This window comes from Pangasianodon hypophthalmus, chromosome 6, assembly GCF_027358585.1.
Source record: "Pangasianodon hypophthalmus isolate fPanHyp1 chromosome 6, fPanHyp1.pri, whole genome shotgun sequence".
NCBI lineage: Eukaryota > Metazoa > Chordata > Actinopteri > Siluriformes > Pangasiidae > Pangasianodon > Pangasianodon hypophthalmus.
This window is the reverse complement of record NC_069715.1, coordinates 18,630,007-18,655,245: the sequence shown is the minus strand read 5'-3', so window position 1 is coordinate 18,655,245 and position 25,239 is coordinate 18,630,007. Positions and strand designations below refer to the sequence as shown.

Here is a 25,239-nt window from a genome sequence, read left to right as displayed (position 1 = left end):
CAATTGCATGTTTCTTTGACTCACTGTAAACTTTTCCATCAAAATGTTGCACTAAACAGTGTAGGCAGAATCATTTAATGGAGTAAAAATTATTTTAACGTGGCAAGAGTAATTTTTTTAATGACACTACTCAGATTTGCCTTAAGAAGTAACACAGAGTGTTAAATACTCCCAGTCTTCATGATGATCAACACTAATGAGTGTAACGTTTTCCACTAAAAGTGTTCTTTTTTAACACTACACTAGTGTCATATTAACACTGAAATTTTAACACTGTAGACAGTACTTTTTACTCTGTGTAGACTGGGACCACATATGCGCCCAATGAGTGTTAAAATTAACACTTTACGTGTTGATTTTAATGTGTATAACAATATTAAAATAACATGGCACAATTATAGGGCCTCGGTGAAAGTACAATTCACAGAGACCATTATTGCTTAATTGCAGTGTAATACGGTTTGTAAGGGGCATCGGGCTGCTTTTGTCACGCAGACCAGGCAAGCTTGAGTGGGACAGTGATGAAGCCCTTTCGAGATGAAACGTTTTCAGAATTATAATAACATGTGTCCAGTTGCCTTTTCTTGATGCTAGTCATCAACCTGTCAAACAATCTTACTAGCAGAAAATCTTCATAGATTTGAAATAGAGCACAATTGCGACGTTTTCTTGTTTCGAAGGTTCTGAAACGCAGGGAATCACGTGACACTTTCGTCAATCTCCAGTTATCCCTCGGGCGCGCGGTGCTTTCTGGAGAATTTCACGTTAACCTTTCTTTAATCAACCGCCTGACTTTAACGCTAGTGTGGAGATTGTACGCGCCTTCGCGTCGGTTCAAACGTCGCGTCGGTTCACGGCTACGATGCTAATACACTTGGGTTTCTCGATTTTCGCCGTGCTTTATCCCTTCGTGACGCCAGCAAACAGACTGCGGCTTATCGCTTCTTAATCGTGGGGGTCTCTCGCTCGAAGAAGAAAATGTAAGGAACCCACGGAGCTCCGGTATTTCGTGCGCGAAAATGCAGAAGGGAATGCGACTCAATGATGGCCACATCACCTACCTGGGTCTTTTGGCAAAAAAGGACGGCACGAGGCGGGGCTGCCTAAGTAAGAAGAGCTCGGACAACACGAAATGGCACACCAAGTGGTTTGCACTGCTGCAAAACATGTTGTTTTATTTCGAGAGCGAGTCGAGCTCGCGGCCCTCGGGATTGTACCTGGTGGAGGGCTGCGTGTGTGACCGGTCGCCATCGCCTAAGCCATCGCTCTCTGCCAAGGAGTGCTTAGAAAAACAGGTAGGACTGAAATGAGGCCAATTTGCTCTGCTGTGTTTCCATCACTTTGAAATAACAGTTCTAGTTCCATAGCGGGTCAGGCAAAAAGCGCTAAAATGGCAATTTGATTTCTAAACGACCCCTTTTAGAAACGGTTTTTATCTGAGCAAGTGAACATAAACGATATGATAAGAATGATAAGTAGCTAGGACTGCTGTCTTACGTATGCAGTTTATTCAAATACCACGTCTCCCCGAACATGGGGGTGGGGTGGGAGGGTGCCTATATTGCGCTGGATAATATAACAGGTAGGTTACATAATGTGTAGAATACACTGGTTTAGATATTAAATATCCACGCCTAAAATGATCAAAAGCTCAGTTCTTCTTCTTCTTATAGTAGATTGAAAGCAAAAATGAAAAATGCAATATTTATAGTGGACAATTATATTGAATTTTATATATATCTATTATATTAATTATGCTAAAAAAAAAATATATATATATATATATATATATATATATATATATATATATATATATATATAAAATCTGATATACTCAATTTTTAAAATTATATTAATATATATTTTATTAATATATTTTATATTAATTATATAAAGTTCAATATTTGGGGGGTATTTATATGTTTAAATTATTGTATCAGATTAATTATCGTCAAATTTCTTCATCCTGACCAAAACGTTCAAATGTAGGCTTGATGCTCTTTTTTTTTTTTTTTTCCAAGAGAGAGAAAGTGATGCTAAGGAAGGCGCTTGATGAATCTCAGAGTCGCCATCATGCGGATAAATGTCATCAAATCAGTGTGTGTTTTGATGGGGTAATTTTATTCCTGCTCTGTTATTAATAGCATCATACCTTGGCAACCGTATTTTCCAAATTGTCTTTGATATTGGGTTTTAAGACACTCAGTCAGCATTCCTGCTTTCTCGCTAACATTTTGTTTAGTTTCAGACATTTTATTCCTCAGATGAACGTTTAGACATTTAATGACTTGGATGGGGCGTTCAGCTCAGTCAAGTCATTACTGCCATTTTTGTCAGCCTCTGAGCTCTGAAGTGTTCAGTTGTCAGATAGACCTTATAAAACACTAACCCTTTTTAAAAAACAATTTTTTTAAATTAATTTCATTCAGTTAAATTTTATGTATATAGTACTTATGACTATAAGATTTATATTTAGATCCCTAACAGTGGTGGCTCTTTCATAGGGCCAGGGGCCAGACCCATCATTTATATTAGCCATTCAACAAATATTAATCTCCTCCTGATTCATAACTCCATACATATTCCATTGATTTGCTCATGTTTCAGAGCATGAGGCTGCCCCACTTAGCTTCCACAGTTATTATTGCACCTAGTGGTCAAAATGGGAACTGCAACACATGCTAACAGACATCAATATGGGCAGGTTTTTTCTGAAATATGTTGTAAACTCCAAGTTTACTCCAAAAATTCCCCAGTGCCTTATAGTGTAAGTCAAGTGTGTCAAGCCTCTCAACGTATATTAGTTTGAAGCTTAGTCATTAGTAAGTAAAATCTAGGCTTTCCAAGTGAGACCATACACAGCAATCTTTAGGGTGTCTGTATGATACCATCCACAGCTATCTCACAGAAAGATTAAGATCATCCATGTGAGGCCATCCTCACATGGAGGTGAAGGAAGCTCCAAGCATTGCCTAGCGTATGTGTGATTATGCAGTTGGTTATGATTGTAGCTCAGCTAAACTTTAAACATTAGTGAACTCGAAACATTTTCCATTTACGTTTGCAGAGCGGGTGGGCCGTGAGTGTCAAGAATGTGTGAGGTTGAGGAAGGTGGCGGGCTTCCAGGAAGTGTCTGTTAATATCAGAGAGTTCAAAACACCTGCACAAAACATTTCGGATTCACATGTCATTTGGCTCAACCGCCATTTTATTGGGGAGAATAAGACTACTCTTTTAGTGTGTTTTTGAGTAATAACTTGTACTATTGCTGCCTTTCCTGATTTCCCCCTCCAGACTGTGTTGGGAGGCTCCCCTGTTCTTGGGGCACTCCAGGGCAGGAGTGTGCTAAACTTTCTGCCACTCTGAGTAATTTCCATATTTTTAGGTCTTTTCCCTTCAGAATGGCAGTGGTAGCTCAGTGGTTAAGATGTTGGCCTTCTGATTGGAAGGTTGTGAGTTCAAATCCCAGCACCACCAAGCTGCCACTGCTGGGCCCTTGACCTTCAACTGCTCAGTTGTGTAAATGAGATAAATGTAAGTCGCCCTGGATAAACGTGACTGTCAAATGCGGTAAATGTAAAAAAATATACAATGATGAGTCAGAATAATCTATATTGCCTGCTTCAATTTAGCACAGATTGTGTTGCACATGGATGTTCATATAGAAACTGTAAATACTGGTGCGTGGAAAGATAACGAACAATTTAAAAAAACAACGGTTGTGTTTATATAAACAATGGAGCAATAATTATTCATCCTCTTGATAATTGTCCTGCCGGCGTTCACTTTCTGTTGTTTGTACAGATCAGTGAGCCTGTTCCACCCTTCATTTATTGTCCCTCTTTATTATTATCTGCATTTGAGCCTGTGGTTCCTATGGCAACTCCTATTTGCATTAGAAAAACTGAGCCAGTGTGTCTTGTAGAGACAGGAGCAGAGTAGCATTGTGTTGCACCCTGCCCGATAATACTAACACTGATTATGTTAAATTTGCTTCTGTACAGTAGCTTGGAGAGGTTATGCCCCATTTTTAGGCAGGTACACTTCTCTCTGTCCTGCTCACTTTCAGTGAGAACTGCATTATTGGATAGGTTCATGAGAAAGATATGCATCATATAAACAAACATGCCCTCTGACTGTACATACCTTGAGAAAGACTTTTATCCTAGCCCTAAAAACACAGAGCAGAGGCAAAGAACTGCCTTTCTATACTGCCTTTTCGAAAGCATACTGAAACCATATTAGCCTCTAGCCTTTTATAGTCTAGGTGAACCTATAAATAGACCTGTATCACAGCATAAAGTCATTGCTGTCATGACAGAAATGGCAAAAGCAAAAACACTGATAGGTACAAATTTACCAGTAACATTTTTTAGATTTTAGATATCATCTTCAGATAAAGAGAATAGAGAGGGCGATTTGCATGCATCTGAGTGTCTCACTAGCTGCTCAAGCATAGGTCTCTGTTAAAAACAGTCTTAGGTGCCTATAAAAGCATGTTCTAGGTGTTGGCACATATTCATTTCATGCTGTCAATAATATCAGTTTGAATTACCTTTGTCAGTCAGTCACATTATGCTATTTGGACATTTATTTATTTATTTATTACGAGTATTTGAATGGAGATCAGGATGTATTTGCTCATGATGAACATGACAATTGACTTCCTGGTTTGTGCATCTGTGTGCGAGAGAGAGAGAGAGAGAGAGTGTGAGTGTGCATCTTAAATCAAAAGTATATCTTGACAAAAGCACTGCTATATGCAAAACTTGTATTAGGAAGGGGGACTTATACTTCGATCTTGAAAATTTTTTGGGGAGGGCCAGCATGTCAGACGAACCTGTTCCACCATCTTCTATGAGGAGAAGAAAGCTGGAGACGATGAAGAGGCCGATGAGGCGGCCTCCCCCTGCAAAGCTCCAGCCAGAGGCAGATGAGGTGACCTCCATGGCATAGCTCCTTCCAGAAGCCTACAGGGTGGCCTCCACAGCTGAGCTCCAGCCAGAGGCTGACAGGGCAGCCTCCACAGCTGAGCTCCCTCCAGAGGCTGACGGCATGGCCTCCCAAGTCCTGCTCCTGGTAGAGGCCGATGGTGCGGCCTCCCAAGACCTGCTCATGCCTGAGGCTGACAGCGCGGCCTCTCACGCCATGCTCCTGCTAGAGGCCGACGGCACAGCCTCCCACAACATGCTCATGGCAGAGGCTGAAGGCACGGCCTCCCAAGTTCTCTTCCTGCCTGAGGCCGAAGATGCAGCCTTCCACGTCTTGCTCATGCCTGAGGCCGACGGGATGGCCCCCCAAGTTCTGTTCCTGCTTGAGGCCCGACAACGCAGCCTCCCACGACATGCTCCTGCCTGAGGCCAATGATGCGCCCTCCCAAGACCTGCTTACCACAGAGGCCAATGGCATGGCCTCCCAAGCCTTAGGTACCTGACCCCGGCCAGCCTGTCATTGACCCACTGCCTGCTTCCCGCCAAAATGCTTCATGTCTTCTCTTCGGCTCTGCTGAAAAAAACCAACAAGAGAGACAATGCCTACCTCGGGACCTTTGGTTTTGTGTGGACATTTTACATTACACCGCACCGCCGGGGGGTAGTGTTTGAACTTGGGGTTAGGGGGTGAGGTTTTATCTGTCAGGAATTTCCCCTTCGCACCGAGCGCTGTGTGCAGAAGCACTCAGTGTGCATACAGCGTGCAGCACCAAAGCACGCACTTTTATGTTGTGTGTCATGTCTTTGTTTACTTCGCCACATATGTTTTTGTTTTCTCTCATGTCCTGTCTCCACCCCGTCTTGTCATTGGTTGTATCCCTTTCGTGTCCTTATCACTCATACCTAGTTTTCCCTTTGATTAGTTTATATATTTAAACCCTTGTGTCTTTGTTCAGCGCGAAGTAATTTTCAGCGTTTTGCTGCCTGACTTTGCCGAGCCTTTGTTTTGTGTTTACGAATCCCGGTTTTGATCTTGTTCCATTCTTGTATTGTGTTTTGGATATCCCCTCATATTGCTGTTTGTAGATCACCAAACTTCTGACTGTTTCCTGTTTTTGATTCTGAGTCTCGTTTTGGATTGGACAGACGGACACCGACACAAACACAAAGGAATTATGGTGTTCGTGTATTTTTTTTAATGACATATAATAACTGAACAATTATTTGAACTGTACTTTGAACTAAACATCAGAACATTTTTTTTTAATGACAATTATCCGTAAAGTGTGCAGCTTTTGTCACTGCAGTGTATCTTTCTGGGCTTCTGAAAGAAAATTTCCAGAGCCTCTTGATATGGGAAGTCAGAAATGTCTGGCCCATTTTTCGAGATCCATCAGCTGGTGGTGACTGGACTTTTGCTGCTTGTCAGGTGCAGGGCATGCAGCATTTGGGCTCTTTTCTGTACTTTGACTTGGAGCAGGAGAGCTACTCCGGCTGCTACTCGCAGGAGAGTGAGTGTTGACATCTTCACCACCCTGGGAGTGTTTAAAAAACGCAGATATTTTTGTCTGTTTTTCAGGTGGTTGATGCGACATATATTAGGGGGTTGACCCCCCTAATATAATGGCAGGGGAAACACTGAGTGTGTAACAATAGATAAACAACACCTTGGGGACACTCATTTCTAAAGGAGTTATGAATCCATTGTATGGAACATTGTACTCTGACCATTACACCCATATCTGCCCATTCTTTGTGCAATTAGTGAAGAGAAATGATATATAATGTAGGTCAGCTGTCTTACTCAGCTTTGCTAATAAAGATCTGTTACAGTGTTTTGTTAAGTCAGACAATGGCAAGGTAGATGTTGCCTGAGTTCCCGACTTTCCCGATTTACGACCTTTCCATTGCACTTTTACATGTCAGAGGTCAGACTTTTCTGTGGTCTGAGTACAATGACTTCCAGCATTGGAGAGAAGCTGGCAATGGGATAATGCTAAAAAATATTGCTAATAGCATGAAAATCACTTGATATTTTTGATTAAAGCTTTTTTGTCAAATCTTTGTTGAAGTTTTTTTAGGAAACATTTCGGGACATGACTCCATACACATTCACATCTCTAATAAAAGACAAATTTGAGTATGTTCACCCAATTTTGAGGACTCGACTTCATGCACACAGCTCTGATGAAAGACACTTTTGAGTATGTTCCTCCAATTTTGGGGACTTGACTTAACAGTCAACAGTTAACAGACAGTTAACAGTAGGTGTTATTCCAAAAATATTTCAAACTGTAGCATGATACATCATGACATGACCACGTCATGTTGCGTGTTTAATTCAGTGGCTGTTTAATTTTGGTCATTGAAATAATTTTTTTAAATCTAATTTTGTCTAGATATGTTTTAACATTTGGCAGTATGATTTATGGAACACTTCTGGTTTAAAAAAAAATTAATAATGTTTTCATAAAAAAAGTTATTACTGTTGCTTGGCATATAATTAAGCAGTCAGAAATCATACTGATTTAAGTTTCATGAATCCTAACTACACAAAACATTTCTTGCTTCATTTGCAATAACTTAAGTCAATGTTATTATAGATCAGTACTCTGATGGTGACTCTGATGTGATTGGTTCGAGCGAGAACGTGCTATGATTGGTCAGCGCAATGTAGACGGTGGGTGGAGTCCACCTACTTGTGGATTTGTGTGCACGTCTTGATGCTAGAAATGTTTCAAAATCAACAAATGCGTGCAGCAATCCACAAATGAATGCCAGGCAGAGTTGTGTTTATGACATAAAAAGAAGGTGGCCTGGTCTGATAAATCATGTTTTCATTTGGACAGCCGGATGCGTGTGGGTCACTTACCTGGGAAAGACATGGCACCAGGATGCACTATGGGAAGAAGGCAAGCCGGCGGAAGTAGTGTGATGCTCTGGGCAATGTTCTGCTGGGAAACCTTGGGTCCTGGCATTCATTTGGATGTTACTTTGACACATACTACCTACTTAAACATTGTTTTAGACCAAGTACACCCCTTCATGGCAATGGTATTCCCTAATGGCAGTGGCCTCTTTCAGCAGGGTAATATTGCCTGCCACACTGCAAAAATTGTTCAGGAATGGTTTGAGGAACATGACATATTGTTCAAGGTGTTGACTTGGCCTCCAAATTCCCCAGATCTCAATCCAATTGAGCATCTGTGGGATGTGCTGGAGACACAAGTCCGATCCATGGAGGCCCCACCTCACAACTTGCAGGACTTAAAGGATCTGCTGCTAACATCTTGGTGCCTCACAGCATATCATATCTCACATCACGGCATACCTTCAGAGGTTTTGTGGAGTCCATGCTTCGATGGGTCAAAGCTGTTTTGGTGGCACAAGGGGGACCTACACAATATTAGGCAGGTGCTTTTAATGTTATGGCTGATCGGTGTAGTTCAGCATACTTTACTGGTGTGGATGAATCTCATCACAGATTAAATCTCATAGAGATTTAATCTCAATTGAGGCTCTGCATGAGAGAAGTGAGTGAGTGAAGGTGGAGTTGAGGCTCTACATGGGAGTGGGGATTGAGAGGAGGTGGTTTTGAGGCTCAATGTGGGAGTGGGGAGAGAGAGGATGTGTTTTTATGGCTCTCTGTGGTAGGGCTGACTGAAGAGGTGGTGTTGAGGCACTACATTGGGGTGGAGATTGAGAAGAGGTCGTGTTGAGACTCTGTGTGCAAGGAATGAGTACATGGACATGGTGGTGTGTTCTATGTGGGCTAGGAATTAAGAGGAGGTGGTGTTGAGGCTCTATATGAGAGGTATGAGTGAGAGGAGGTGGTGTTGAGGGTCTGTGTGGGAGGAGTGAAGGAGAGGAAGTGGTGTTGATGCTCTGTGTTGGAGAGGGAATTGAGAGGAGGTGGTGTAGAGGCTCTATGTGGGAGTGGGGCTTAAGAGGAGGTGGTGTTGAAGTTCTATGTGAGGGGAGTGAGAGGAGGTGGTGTAGAGGCTCTATGTGGGAGGGGTGACCAAGGAGGTGGTGTTGAGGCTCTGTGGGAGAAGAGTGAGTGAGAGGAAATGGTGTTGATGTGTACGTGGGGATTGAGAGGAGGGAGTGTTAAGGCTCTATGTGGGAGGAGTGAGTGAGAGGATGTGGTGTTGAGGCTCTGTGTGGGAGTGGGGAAATGAGAGGCGGTGGAGTTGAGGCTCTGTGTGGAAGTGGGGGAATGAGAGGCAGTGGAGTTGAAGCTCTGTGTGGAAGTGGAGGAATGAGAGGCGGTGGTTTGGAGGCTCTGTATGGGAGTGGGGATTGAGAATAGATGGTGCTGCTGAGGACTGGTGAGTGAGAGGTATATGTTATGTGTGATATGTGTGAACAGTTGAGCAGTGAATGAAAGGTATTAATCTGGATCGTCACTAAGATTCAATCACTCATGCTTCATATTGAATGGTGATGAATGTCTCTCTCTACTTATTGCTTAATGAGACTACAGTAAAGCTACTGGGAGGGACACTAAACATACACATATGCCAGTCATAATACATACTGTACAACTGGCAAGTTTTTTTCTGTACTGCCATCACCTAAGCTAAATAATAAACGTATGTTGCAGTGTTGCGCCTTACCTCCCTCTCTTTAGGCACTAAAACTATGCACTAAGTACACATCTAGATGTAAATATCAGGAAGTTAAAGCTGAAATTTTGATCTATCGTCTCACATTCATCTTTCGATCTTGCATTTCGATCTTGTCTTCAGTGTATAGTAATAACAAAAGAATTGGCCTTGCTGTTCCAATACTTTCAGAGCGGACTGTGTTACACTAGGGGTTTCTAAAAGTTTTGGTCACATGAATATTCTGTGATCCCAAGCCTTGACAACGCTACATTTTTAAAATTCCAGATTTACATAATATAAGACTACTGTAACATCTGAACATTTTATTATGTCAGTAACATGCATATGTTTAAAATAAGTGACCAAATGAATATTCCTTGCACTGACTTACCAGTTCTAGTGAGAAGTGTTGTGTTGTTACTGGAAAATAATCAGCTTGACATGAAGCAGAGAAGCCTGGTTTATAACTGACACATGTTTTGTGTGAGCATTCAGAAGGAGTGGCAGTGCAAGTGGCATTATTGATACACTTGCTGCATATGTGTAACGTGTGTTGTAAAGTGGCAGGACACAAGTGCGTATAGTCAATGTAGTGTTTATTTTGGGGAAGGTAGAAGTCATCATCAAAGACCATAGCAATGGTCACAGAACAGGCAGGCAACATCATAGGCAGATAATCAAGAGTCAAAAGTCAAAACAGGGAAGTCAGATAAACAGCCAGCATACATGGGAATACACAGGAAAAGGGCTCAGTGATGCACATTAACATAGAATGAAACTTCACAATGACACAGAGAAACATGAGGGTATAAATACACATCAGAACATCAGGAACCTAAACAAGAACAGCTAGAAACAATCAGGATAACAACAAGGACTAGGAAGTGAAATAAACAAATGTCACAATAAGAACATGGGTTAAAGCACCATGCTTTGACTGGGGTTCTTAACAGAGTCCCCTCTTTCAGGCACAGTTCCCAAAGCGCCTCAAAGTTATTAAACGAGGTCCTTGACCCCTTGGTAGAATGTCCTCCAGCGGAGCTGATGTCAGTGCAGCCAGGAGATGGAGCGAGGATCTCCTTGGCAGAAGGTGCAGGTGATGTCTGCAGAGACAGGAGGCACAGAGAGCACGACATCTGCGAAACCAAGAGGAGAAGAGAAGAAGACATCAGCAAAGCCAGGAGGCCGAGAGAAGACAATGTGGTCAAAGCCAGGAAGCAGAGAGGACACAACGTCTTCTCTTCGCCTCATGGCTTCACTAAAGAGCCAAAATATCCCAGTCTTTCAGGTTTCCAAGTTGAACTGTAAAATGTTCAGTGATTTTATGCACAGCAATGTTATACACACTGACAAACTTTGTGTGTTCATGATTATTTTTGCCAACTGTGTCTCAAATCGAAAACTCAGCCCTTACATTCAAAATATTTACTAATCTAGAAGTTCCAGAAGACTGGTATGCCTGAGAGGTTTGTAAATTCAAACACTAACTGTAGTATAACTGTAGGATTAATTTTCACTAACAGTCTAGGATAGCACGTGAACTTTGAGACACAAGTGTTTAGCTGAGGACAGGGAAAATTTATCCATTTTTACTCCACAATTCCCACACTAGTGCAGCTTGTCAGGATAGTGAAAAGAGTAAAATAGCATGTACCCTATTCATTTAAATGCGGCTTGTTTGAAAGTGACTTTCAATAACATTTCAACATTTGCAGTGTACATCGATGCCCCCTCTTTCTTTGAGGTGGACACCACTCCCCCCTTGCCTCGTGGCGGAAGTTGCTCATCTCTCAGGCTCCATGATGAACCTTGCTCCCTCCCTACCACCCCAAGAACTGATCTTTAGCCATTACACCATTGAATTCTGGATTCAACTGTAACTGTAGTTCCAGCTGTAATTATTAATGCGGTCATTCTAATACATTGTCATTTTTTATAACAGCATTCTCAGGGACGTGTATGGTAGACAGTCTACATAATCCAAGACTAATAAACAAATTATTAAACAGATGCTGTTATGTAACAAAGAAAAACACAATTGTTGATATGGAGAGGTTTTATGCAAGGAGACGTTTAGTTAACATTTATGGAAGGAGTGTCCAGTGTCATCATTATAAAGGTCAATAAGACTTTGGACTTTTCAGGACAGAGTGTTTTACGCTTTGTGGTTTGTTGGTAACATGAAAACCTGCGTTGCTATAAGCGATGACAGGAGCTAACTTGTCTCACAGTGTTCCACAACTTTAATTTTAAAAATATACAGTTAAAAAACATTTCATTCTTTAAGAAATTAAAAATTGGAATCATTGGCAAATCACTGTTATGAGGAATAAAACACTTCAGTACAGGCTGTTATAGGAAAATAATCAATTTCAAGGTGGTAACAGTAACTTCTTCACTTAAAAACCACCCTGGTATAATAGCATAGGTACAGGCTGGACTACAGCCATTATGTACTTGTCTATTCTGCATAGAGGCTACCTGGGAACACTAAACATACACATACACTCTACACAGTACATTTTGGGGACAGGCTTCAATAAAGGTATATGGTAAATATTGTTCATACTTAGGCTTCCTATTCAGTGCTAGTTGTGATGAGTTGTCCATGCCTCAGTCTCTGGGTTGATTAGAAGTTTCTTATTAGTCTTGGCATTGAAAGCTTCTGCTTTTGCCTTGAAAAAAAGGGAAAACTAAAAGACACACAAAAATGTTAAGAATTATAGCATGTGACATACATTTAATTAGTTAGGTGCTTAATTATAAGATGTTAATGTTAAGAGTTAGTTGCTTCTCTGAACACTAACATTTAATAGTCAGTTAAAGCCATTAGTTATTGAGCTACCATTTAGTATATGTTATCTTAAGAGCTAACACTAGCTTGTACCTATATAGAAATGTCTTTCTACATTTCTAAACACATGATAGCTAAACACTTAATTTTTTTGCAAACAAAAAAGTTTTTTGCAAATTTTCATTAAAATAGCCTGTGAGATTACAGGCACTCAATTATAAAAATACTTTTCTGGATTTTCCCTCCTATTTTCTGCCTAATTTTGTTTTGGCAAATTCCCACCTACCAGTTTCCCCTATCATACAACAGTTACCGACCAGGGACGGTGAAAGCTAATCATGTGCTTTGTCTGAGACATGTGAGGCCAGCCAACTTGGTGCTGGGCGATTTTCACAATTCAGTTAATTCAAATTAATGTTTTAATATGACTTTCAAAATGCTTTAATTGAAATTTTACAGGTTTACATATAACAGGGTTTTTGTTAGCCCATAAATACTGATATTTGACTGGTAAAACTCTGTGTGACTGGCAAATTCAGATCCTGCCAGACACAGAGTCCAGTAAAAATATTCACTTAATAGGCATACAAATTTCAAGGTAAATAAAGTACATATAAATTTTAAGCTAAGTAAAGATCTTTTCTACACCTCCTTCAATTCAATCATGCATGCCTCTTTAAATGAATACAGCCAATATAGCCAAAAATTTCAGTGTTTTCTTGAATCAGTAGTAATTAACATATGACCAGGAGTAAACTCATTTGTCCGGTAAACTGCACCTTGTCCTGCACTAAAAATCCCTAGTGAAAAGTCTGACATATACATGTTAAATTTTTTAAATTAAAAAATCCATAAATGTTATTTAAAATTTTAAACCAATACGAAGTAAAAACAGCTTTCCTAACCTGATAAATGCCTCCTGAAGTCTGTCCTGCCCCTAAACACTGCAGGCTTAGACAAAAAATAAAAATAAATAAAAAAATCGCCATTATGGAGACAGGCAGCACTTCACAGAGGACTGAGCTCCTGGCAAAGAAAGGTGGAAATATCACTTTAGAAATATGGAATTGGTACAGGTTTGAAAAGTTCGGCAAACCTCAACACTGTGGAAAAATGGACATCTCCATGTTTGTCTTTTGTTAACAACAAACTGGCCAGCTAACTGTAATGAGCACTGTATATTTTCCTGCAACCATGAGTTACACAGACATCTTTGGTGGAGGGCCACACGAAGTCACCAGGTGCATACTGAGGTGTTTTGTCTTGGCGCCCAAGTCAGCAAACTCCTTGTTGACTTGGGCTAACTGCTCCTGATGCTTATGGGTGCTCTCCATACCCATTCACTCCACTTGAACCATTCATCCACTGTGGGGGAAATCAGTGGTGTTAGGAGTCCAGGGGAACAATGGGGGCTGGTAGCCGAGTAAACATAGACACAGGGAGAGCTGAGTGGTGGAATGGCAGAGGGAATTTTGGCCCACGGCAGAAACCGAGCCCAGTCGTCTTGGTTGTCAGCACAGAAAATCCTTAACAATCTTCCAAATATTTTGGTTGACTCACTCCACTTGTCCGTTAGCTTTCAGGTGGTAACCTGAGGTTAAACTGACTAAGATCTCACGGCTTTTCCATGAAGTTGTTCCACACACATGAAATAAACTGAGCCCCCATGTCACTCACTATTTCCACTGAATTCCAAAGTTGTGGAACACATGATTCAAAACAGAGGAACTCATTTTTAAAGTTGAAGGTAGGTTGGGCAGGGGAATCAGAGACTTTGAAAACTGGTCTGTGGTGACCACAGTCATCATGACTGAGTTATTGGAAGGCCCTGGGGGGGTTAGTGATAAAACAGATGGGACCATGGTTACTGTGGCGTGACCAAGCTTACCAGACAACAGGGTCCTTGGCCTGGGTACAAAAGCATGAGGATATGAACTTGGGAATATTGGCAAGTATATTGGGCCATTTTGGAGTAGCTGGTGGTCAGTTGTTGATCAGTTGGTCACTGAGGATGGCAGGCACATATTTCTTTCCAGTGGGGCATGAAGTTGGCACCTGTTGTTCTGGTGTGCATGCTATTTCTTGCTCAATGGCCCATGTTAAAGCACCTATGAAGCAGGACAGTGGCAGAATGGGCACATCACTTGGTTACTTTGGAGGGGCAGGGTAGAGGCGTAAGAGGGAGTCAGCTTTCATGTATTTAAAGCAATGTCTATAAGAAACCCTAAACTGGAATCACACAAAGAAGAGAGCTCATCATGCTTGGCAGGAGTTCAATTGCTTAGCTGTTTTTAAGTCATCTAGTTTCTTGTGATTGGTATAAATGATGAATGTATGCACTGCCCCCACCAACCAGTGCGGCCACTCCTTGAGGGCCAACTTAACAGGTAGTAGCACCCTGTTACCAATAACATACACTGCCTGGCCAAAAAAGGGTGCTGTTTGGGTTTAAATAAGCAAATACTTAAGAGCCTGTAGGATCTGAAGTGAACAGGCAAGGAAAGCAAAGAAGCCATAAAGCTAGGAATCCTGCTCCCAGACTTTGCAGACCCAAGTTAATTACCACTTGTTTACTGATTGCTGGATTTCAACTGCCCTGTGAACAATCAGCAACTGATAGGACATCCCTGACCAGAGGACGAACCCTCTTAGCCAAGAGGCACCTCTGTCAAACTTGTTGATCTAGATCGCTGGCCAAGACCAGATGGCTCACCCAACACGATGCTAAAACTGATAACTACAGAAAAGGAGGGGGGGAACTCACCCAAGGACCCTCATGGAATGAGACCTTTGTTCTCCCCAGGAACACAAAGTTCACCACCCTTCACACATTCCACAGAACCCAGCTTTAACAGACTGCATAAGGCTACTTTACATCTCCTATAAGGACAATGACTTTTAAGATGATGCACCATAGTTTGGAAACTTGTTGCCTCTTTTAATGTCATTCCGTATGTGTCGCGTCAAAACACACTGAGCAACAAAACACACTCAATTCATTCAAACATACACTCAGCTCCGAGCCTCCAAACCTGTAGGTGGCAGAAAAAACAGTTGTTAGTCAAGCACTCAGACTCCAAACCTGCAGGGGGCAGCGAGAACTGGATGCTAGTATGCTGCTTCCTGTAGAAGCTTCAACACCTGCATACCTGCATGGGAAATGTTTGAGAACAAAGGAATCACACTGGCAACAAACAAGCAAGAGAATCATACTGGCTTTTTCAACCAAGCAACTAAAACACAAAAGAACTCCGCTCGTGGATCAACTACTGAAGACGCAACTGGTAGGAGCTTATGTGAAGCTTATGTCAATTGGAAAAGCTGAATTGTTGTCTAAGTTATTTCAGTTGTGTTTAAATAATTTATTATGATTGGTAGACTGCCTACTTATTTCATTCTTTGAAGGCAAGCAACTTGAATGTTTAGTTTGATTAATATATTGTTATACTATCATGGCTCATTGGTTGTACTGAGAAACTTTAAATTTTGAGTTCATGCTTGTATATATGTAACTAGTTGTTTAAGTTGTTTGTGTATAATGAAGTATTATACTTAATCTGCAATTTTTTCATTTTTGCTATGTCCAATTTTGAGTTGTTTTTGAAATTGTTTAATTGCAGTACTTATAATAATGGCTGTTTTTGTATAGTTTAAAAATATTCATTTAATAATTCAATGTTGTATTGTGTTTTAAGGTTATCAACCTACTGAATCCTAACTAATCCTACTGCTAAAACCTGCTGCTCCTAAATAAAAGAAGATAAAAGGATTTGAGTTGTCCCTTGCAGTCCTTCAGTACTGATCAGGCCGTTTTTCAAGTTTGGGCAAGAGCAAAAACATACATAACTTGACAGTATGTGTGTCATGCTTATAGCCACCAGGTCATTATAATGCTTTTTGATCGGTTAACAGGGACCAAAGTGTTCGTGTGTGTATCAATAACAGCAGGTATGTCATGTTTGGTATGTGTGTGATCACTATTGAATTTCCTAAGGGTCGGTATAATGTAAAGTTGAGTACGATGTATTACATGCATGTTACCAAATTCCTTAACAAAGTTCTAACTTAACCTTATGCAAAGTTTGCAAAGCACATAACTCAGAGAACAGAATGTTAATTAGTGTCAGAGGAGGAGAATACAGTTTACACCCTGCCCCAAGATCCTGCTGATTGGAGCAAACACTTTGGGGTCAGCCCAACTGGAAAGGGTTAAAACCCCCTGACACAAAGGAAACTCTGAGTCTCATCCACAACATCTTCCAAGAGTCTCATCCTATCCATCCTTGAGAGAGTCCAACACATCTTTGGAGTCTCATCCAAAACACCTGTGCAAGAGTCCATCAACATCTTCAGAGAGCCTCTACCAACAGAGAGCCTCTACCAACATCTTCAAGGAGTCCTCTTCAACTAACAGCTCAAGAGAGTCTCCATCCACATCTGAAGGAAGTCTCATCAACCAAGAGCTTTAGAAGTTCATCACAAGGAGATCACGCTTGCTCTGAGACTGCATCCAGACTGGTTCTTGCAAAGCTTCCCACTCTCGCCTTCGTTCTGCTGTGAACCACTCTTCAAAGTTTTGCAACCCGCCTACGAGACTCCGCCGGGTTCGCACCTCACTCTGACGCTACATAAGGCCAACCAGACCGCCAACCAATCAACATCGCTGGAAACTCCTTCCAAACAACAACACAACGAGGGAATCCCTGGCAACACAAACGCAAGTATAGTACCTCCAGATTCTCGCTGAACTGGTGCATTTAATACAAGTTTAAAGCCCTTCTAAACGAAGCGAATATTAAAATAACTGATAAGTTGATGGTTAGTTCAGGTCATGGTCTGAGAAACTGCTAGTAACTTGGAATTTCATTCACTCTCTTTTCAAAGCCATTTTCACCCCTGTTTACACGTGTGTGTGTGTGTTTGTGTTAGATTAGTTTCTGTGTTGTTAGAATAGTAATAAAGTCTCGTCTGATTTTATAAAGGCCAGTGTCTTGTGTCTCTGTGCTTCAGATTTATTGCCTTAAACTGCCGATCTTGTTACTGTGCTCTTAATATAGTGTTTCACTATATTTAGGATATTATTGCCGGTGGCCACGGAGGTAATATCCCATACACAATTAATAAATACACTCATTTCAACTTATCGCTGGACGAATAGTTGATCAGCTGTTAAAATAAGTTTACAAATTTCCCCTTTTGAGCTGATCTGCTAATGTCCTACATATTTTGGTGGAGAATACAACAGCTTAACCTAAGCAGCTAATTTCCTTACATATTGGTGGAGAATATATCAGCTTAATCTAAATGAGCTAAAATTTTCCCTACAAGCCTATGATTGGATCATTACTGCACAGATTAATATGTTTCAGCCGGTAACAATTCTTTTAACCTTAACCAATGCAGTGTGTAGCTTTTCTTCTTCATTTCTTAAACAACCATGGCAGATTACGTATTCCGTGGTTGTGGAAAAGATGTTACTGAAGGGGAAAATTGTTGGCCTGCATCAAGCAAAGAAAACAACTAAGGAGATTGCTGAAATCACTGGAACTGGGTTATGAAATGTCCAATGCATTATTAAAGCCTGGAAGGATAGTGGTGAGCTGTCAACTTCACAGAAGAAACGTAGTCGGAAAAAAATCTTGAATGATCGTGATTGGAGATCTTTAAAACGCTTGGTGATGTCACATCGTAAAAAAATCGACAGGAGAACTCACGGCTATGTTTTATAGTGAAAGTAAGAGCATTTCCACACGCACAATGTGATGAGAACTTACAGGATTTGGACTAAACAGCTGTGTGGCCACAAGAAAGCCATTTGTTAGTGAGGCTAATCAGAAAAAATGACTCCAATTTGCTCTGGAGCCTAAAGACTGGACTGTGGTGCAATGGAAAAAGGTCATGTGGTTTGATAAAATCAGACTTACCCTATTCCAAAGCAATGGGTGTGTCCGGGTAAGAAGGGAAATGCATGAAGTGATTCACCCGTCATGCATAGTGCCTACTGTTCAAACCTCTGGAGGCAGTGTTATGATCTGTGGTTGCATCAATTGGTCAGGTCTAGGCTCAGCCTCATTGTGTGGCAATAAAATGAAGTCAGCTGCGCATCTGAATGTACTGAATAACCAGGTTATCCCGTCACTGGACTTTTTCTTCCCTGACGGCACAGGCATATTCCAGGATGAAAATGCTAAGATTCATCAGGCTTAACTTGTGAAAGAGTCGTTCAGGGAGCACGAGGAATCATTTTCACACATGAATTGGCCACCACAGAGTCCTGACGTTAACCCCATTGAAAGTCTTTGGGATGTGCTGGTGAAGACTTTACGGAGTGGTTAGACTCTCCTGTCCTCAATACAAGATCTCAGCCATAAATTAATACTGAACATTGTTTGCATAACTCTGGATGGAAATAAATGTTGTGAAGTTGCATTGTTGAAACAATGCCAGGATGAATGCGTGCCGTAAACAAAGCTAAATGCAGTGCAACAAAATATTAGATTGTGCGACTTTTTTTTGGCCAGGCAGTGTAGTTTCTCATGGTGAGGGAAAGCTGCTTTGTGAAAATCGACACTGGAAGAAGCTTGGCTTTTCCCCAACCATCTGAGACAATACAGCCCCTACCAGTGTTTCAGAGGCATCAACCTTCACAATCAACAGCCTTGAGGGGTCTGGATGTTTTAAGATGGTGGTTGTGGTAAATGCCTTTTTGAGTTTTGTGAATACCTCTTCAGCAGGGAGGTGGGGGGTTCGCGATGGACTTGGAAGCCTTGGATGAACCTCCTTTAGAAGTTTGTGAACCCCAAATACCCTTGTAGTTCCTTAACTGTGGTAGGTGCCTGCCAATACTTGACAGCAGTGACCTTGTTTTGGGTCATCTTACATTTTTCTCCTTTGAGGTAGAGGTAGTTCTGGAGGAGGAGTGTCAGGACCAGTTTGACACGAACCACATGAGTCTTTTTGGATGGCAAATAGATCAGAAATTTTCCAAACATCAAGTAGTATGCCATTTATGAGACAGTGGAACACAGAGTGCACAAGAGAGCCCATATGGCCTTGCACAGTACTCAAAGTGACTTGAGGTGATGTTAATCTCCCTCTCATATGTGGATTATGTTATAAGCAGCATGCAAGTCCAGTTTGATGAAGATTTGGGCACTTTGGAGCTGTTCCAACCAGGGAACCAGGAAGGAACCAGGAGTAGAGGATAGTGGTACTTGACTGTCATTTGGTTTAGCCCCTGATAGTCAATTCAGTCTGCCCCTTTTTTCTCCATGAAGAAAAATGCCACTGATGCAGGAGAGGTTAAGGGTCAGATATAGCCCTTTTCAGTGCCTCCTTGATCTATTCCTCCATAGCATGACTCTCAGTGGTGGAAAGTGGATACGTACGGTTTCACAGAGGCATGGTGCCTGCCATGAGCACAATCTTGGGATGAATGAAGAGCAAGGCCACTGGCTTTGGCCTTACTGAACACCTCCAGGATCTCCTGATAATCTATGGGAATTTTGATCATGGATCTTGATTCAGGGCTTTCGTTGGAGGTTGAAGAGGAGCTTGGAGACAGTTTGCCAGAAAATTTGTGGACCAGAGGGTAATTTTCCTTTCAGCCCAGCAGATTTGTGTGTCATGGGTCTGCATCCAGGAAAGTCCTAGAACTATGGGATACTTGGTGGTGACCGTGACGAGAAGACTAATATGTTCGTGGTGCAAGGTGCTGACTTGGAGCATGGTGGGTTCAGTGCAGTGGGTATGGACCATCCTCCAATTGGTCTGCCTTCCAATGCTTGGATGTGCAGTGGGTGCTGGAGTGGCTGGGTGCAGATATTGAGTCTTTCAATGGGGGCATGGCTGATGAAGTTGCCAGCTGCTCCAGAGTCGATCAAGGCAGGAACAGTTGAGAGACCTTCTGAGTGTCTTATCTGCACTGGGATGAAAAAATTTAGTGGAGATGAAAATTTAGAATTACTCACCATGGGTAGGCGAGGGACTGCTGTGGACCATGTGCTGCACCATTCCACTTGGTCTGAGGGCTGCCAGAGTAGAAGCAAGGTCCTCATCTTATGCACTTTTTACATCCCACCATGGTGAGTTTAGCCTGTCTAGGTTGCATCGATTCACTGATGCTCGGTTTGGCTCCACTCAGTTCACATTATGCTTCGGTTCTGTAGGAGGTGGTCTAGGTGGATGTACAAGTCAAGGAGTGAAACCAGCCAGACTTGATTGTCATGGCAAGCGAGCTTTGTGAGGATGTCTTGGTGTAGACTGCCTTATCAGTAGGCCGCCTTGAGCGCTGGCTCATTCCAACTGCTGCCAGTGGTGATTGTTCTGAATTCCAGAGCAAACTCAATGGTGCTATGCTTGCCTTGCTTGATGGACAGGATCTACTCTGTTTTTTCGCCCTCAGGCGAGTGATCAAAAATGTACTGAAAGAGCTAGATGAAGCATTCATAAGATGTACAGTAATATTTTTCCCTCCCTGAGAATAGACCACTGTAGCCCAGGATAGAGCTTTGTTGGAGAGCAGGTTGATGAACAGAGTGACTTTATGCCCCTTAGAAACTCCATCCTGACCATATAGAGGGAGCACTGTAGCATAACCCCTTACAAAAGTCGGGATCTTCAGAGTACTTGTCCGGGTGTGCGATAGGAGCAGACTGGGAATGTGCCACCACTGCAGCTAGTGGTGGCATCAGCGTGGTGGTTAGCTGTGCTAGATTGGCGTAGATCATGGCTAGCTGCTGCTGCTTCTCTCCTACTAAGTGGCCTTGAGCCGCTAGTGCCTGTTGCTAGTCAAGCATACCTGCTGCATCCATACTGACATCAGAGTATTCAAGCTGAGACTGCTGAAGTTGCAGGTAAAATGCTTTGTTGCAAAAACTGACTAACCCAGGTGTTTGTTATTGTAGTTCATGTCTGTGTTCATGAAATTATCTTAAGGTTTACAGTTCAGAAAGAGAAAAGATAACATTAGACTTTATTCATCCCAGAGCGAAATTTCTGGAGGGAAATAGTAGCTTGGCATCAGTGTTATTCTGAGAGACAGCAAACACAAGACGAGGTTCAGTAGAATAATGTTTATTCAGCACATAAAACAAGCAAGCATAAAATCGGTAGCAATGCATGATAGAATTGTAGTGTTTGTTTTGAATGAATAGATACAACGACTGGCCTCACATTAGTAACATAAACACATACAAAGTGTAACATATACATAAATGCCAGTACCCAAGGTTTCCCAGCAGAACATTGCTCAGAGCATCACACTGCCTCCGCCGGCTTGCCTTCTTCCCATAGTGCATTCTGATGCCATGTCTTCCTCAGGTAAGCGACACACGCACCTGGTCATCCATATGATTTAAAAAAGTGATTCATCAGACCAGGCCACCTTCTTCCATTGCTCATGTCCAGTTCTGATGCTCATGTGCCCAATATGGGCGCTTTTGGCAGTGGACGGGGTCAGCATGGGCTCTCTGACCCGGTCTGCGGCTACGCAGGCCCATACGCAGCAAGTTGCGATGCACTGTGTGTTCTGACACCTTTCTATCATAGCCAGCATTAACTTTTTCAGCAATTTGTGCTACAGTAGCTCTTCTGTTGGATCGGACTAAACGGGCTAGCCTTTGTTCCCTATATGCATCAGTGATTCTTGGGCACCTGTGACCGTGTCGCCCGTTCACAGGGTTCCAACACAGTATGGAAAAGTATGGAATTTGATTTTAGTAATTTCCAGGTCTGGATAAGTATAAAAAAGAAAACAGAGTATGGAAAAATATTTGTGTTTCCAGACTATTGCCCTTATTCTGTTTTCTAAAATATAAAATTGAGAATTAAAAAAAAAAAATTATCATACAAGCGAAGAGTTTTTCATGGCTTTTGGAGTGGGCAGTCAGCACAGCCAAAGGTCGGTGCTAGACTGGATCTTCAGGAGGGACGGTCTGCTGTGATTGGTTGTTACGTTGTTAAGCAGCAGTTGCCATCACAGTGCAGCGATGGCCTAAACACTTGTAATATCGTCCAGCTTTCAGCGTTGGGGTGTGGACTGAACGGCCACAATGGGTAAATGCAAGTTTTCCGAGGGCTGGCTTGACAATCCCAAATATAAAGCCTGGTTGGCTAAGGATTTCAAATGGGAAAAGAAAGCTACATGCAAATTTTTGTAAAATCTTTTGACATGTCCAATATGGGGGAGGCAGCAATTGTAAGCCATATGCAAAAGCACCTTCGTATGGTCACAGCATCCTCTACACCCAGAGTCACAACGTTTATGGCCCAGCCCAACATGAGACCAAGACCGACCACAGCAAATAATGAACCCACCAACACGCCGAATGATGAACGGTGAGAATTTTAGCTAGTCAGTCTAGCCTTCAAATAACTAGGTGACATTAGCTGGAAGATAGATGATGAACTGAAGCTAACGTCAGCTATCGCACCCAGATAATGATTTGAATGCATGGATCCGTTAGCTGCCTGTATAGTGTCACTGAGTAAGCTAACAGCCATTGCTAGTGGTAATGTGGAGTATTTGCAGTAACAGTAGTGAAAAAGACGGAAACATGCTGAAAGAGAAAAACACGACCCAACAAGTTGTCCAGCACACATTGTATATACACTTAATAAAAGATTATAAGTATACCATTTAATTTGGAGAGGTTGCTGTGCTTCATCAGGTGCATTCACAGAGCGCTTGTGCTGTATGATGTGCGTGACATGGTGTGATTGCATCACTTACACCTGTATTTTACTGTTATTTTATGTTTTATAATGTATCAGTGGTTTAAATTCAAGGTGCGTATTTCCAGTTCGCAAAACTGTTGGTCTTTAGTACAGACGAGTCTCCGTTAAACGAGCGCGCGATCAGCGCCACACAATCTAATAAGCAAAAGTTCAAGGGAGCGCGCAGTCATTTAGATTATACTGTGCTTTGCTGTTTAGTGATCGTGCAACACGACTGAATGAATTCAAGGCGCGTATTTCCATAACATAATACTGTTTATCTCTACCATAAGCGAGTCTTTTTTTGAACTTCACTAAATGAATGAGCGCACATCTGCGTCACTCAAACCAGCAACAAATAAAAGAAGCACGCAATCATTTAAATCAGACTGTACTTTGTTGTTTGGTGATCGTGCAACATCAAACCACGATTACAGTATGAAACCGTTGTGTCAGAGGTGAATATATGCAGGTTATAAAGCGTTTTAGGTTTCTTCTCATAATGTAAGCTCATGTTATTAGTTCGAGAGAACCAATGCATGCGCTAAACACGTGAGAGTGGATCTGCACTGCGCAAGAGAAAATGAATGTTTACAGTTGAAAGTACTATATTAAACTACTGAATATAATGCTGAAAATAATGTAAAATAATGCTATATGGGTGAATACTTGTTGGGGCATACTTGGAGGAAATGCATGGAGTGGTAATGCCTAATAAATTATTTCATCAATAAGTTTATAGTACAGCAAACATTATTATACTGGATAGCATATCCTGCCATTATTCTGAAAATAATATTTTCTAAATAAATGTAATTAGTGACAATATTATTTTAAAACCTATAATATGAATTTAAAATATTTAAAATGTGTGTGAAAGTGTATCAAACATAATCCTATATTTTCAGCTGAGCAGAATTATGAATATTTCTGTTCAGTTGTCACCATTTGCCCTGTGCTTGTGTTTACAGCATTTACAAGTATGTTTTATGCTTTATCTAACAATGAAGCAAAGTCAATGGACTTTAGTTTTCTTTTCTAGTTTCCTGGTGAACTGTACATGAACATCCCTCCTGTTGCTGTAGGGGCTGAAGGTTTAGTTATTTAAATTTACATGACAAAAACTGAATAACATTGTGCTGTTTTAACATTGCACTGTTTTAGCATTGCAGTTTTAATATAATGCAGTGCATTGAACTTGTCTTGGTTTGGTGTTAATTGATTTGTATGAGCTACAGTACCTAGCTACGATCTTCTGGCAATTATTTGGCAACATAATAGTAAACAAAGTCAGAATGTAACATACATGTTAACAGTTGGATTTTAAAACCATTTATCAGATGTTAAATATGGTATGAAAAATCTACCGAATAGTCTGGAAATTTGAGTCTGGAAAAGTATGGAATTTTGAAATGGAAAAGGTGTAGGAACCCTGGGTTCACCAGTTGTCCTTCCTTGGACTACTTTTGGTAGGTACTAACCACTGCATACCAGGGAACACCCCACAAGACCTGCGATTTTAGAGACTCTCTGACCCAGTCATCTAGCCATCACAATTTGGCCCTTGTCAAAGTCACTCAGATCCTTACGCTCAGATCCTTACAGTTGCCCATTTTTACACATCAATTTTGAGAACCGACTGTTGCCTTGCTATGTAGTATATCCCACCCCTTGACAGGTGCCGTTGTAATGAGATAATCAATTTTATTAACTTCACCTGTCATTGGTGATCTGATCCGTGTGTGTGTGTGTGTGTGTGTGTGTGTGTGTGTGTGTGTGTGTGTGTGTGTGTGTGTGTGTGTATGTATGTATGTATGTATGTATGTATATATGTATATAGGGGAAGGAACTCGGATTTGAGAAGAATACCCCACGTTGACTTCTCAGTTGTGGTGGCATTTCATGTCACGAAAGACATAGTCCCCATTTACTTTGTCGAAAAAGAATGGTTCACTAAGTTGTGCAAAAATAGTACCAGCACCATCTAGTGCAAATAATAATTTTAAAAGCCTTTCTTTAAATACCCTTTAACTGAAAGAACCATTGTTTGCACTATTTGTTATATATGGTGCTGTTACTATTTTACCAAACTCCATTTCAAGAAATAAAAACTTTATAAATAAATTATGTAATTTTTCAATTGCATTATGCAGTGACACAAAAAAAGAAATCGAGAACTGTTCATAAA

General features: G+C 41.4%; 1 protein-coding gene across 3 annotated transcripts in view; it reads left to right on the top strand.

Annotated features, from left to right (window-relative positions):
• Positions 1–715: 715 nt before the first annotated feature.
• The window catches only part of rasgrf1 (Ras protein specific guanine nucleotide releasing factor 1), a 243,423-nt gene continuing 218,899 nt past the window's right edge, over positions 716–25,239 (top strand). For 2 of the 3 annotated variants that reach the window (XM_053234818.1, XM_026932720.3), the window contains exon 1: positions 716–1,295. In XM_053234818.1, coding sequence (XP_053090793.1) covers positions 1,020–1,295 — 276 coding nt within the window. In that variant the 5' untranslated portion in view covers positions 716–1,019. Of the gene's footprint in view, positions 1,296–12,556; positions 15,620–25,239 lie in introns of those variants that run through there. The other variant, XM_034305503.2, reaches the window with a different exon arrangement.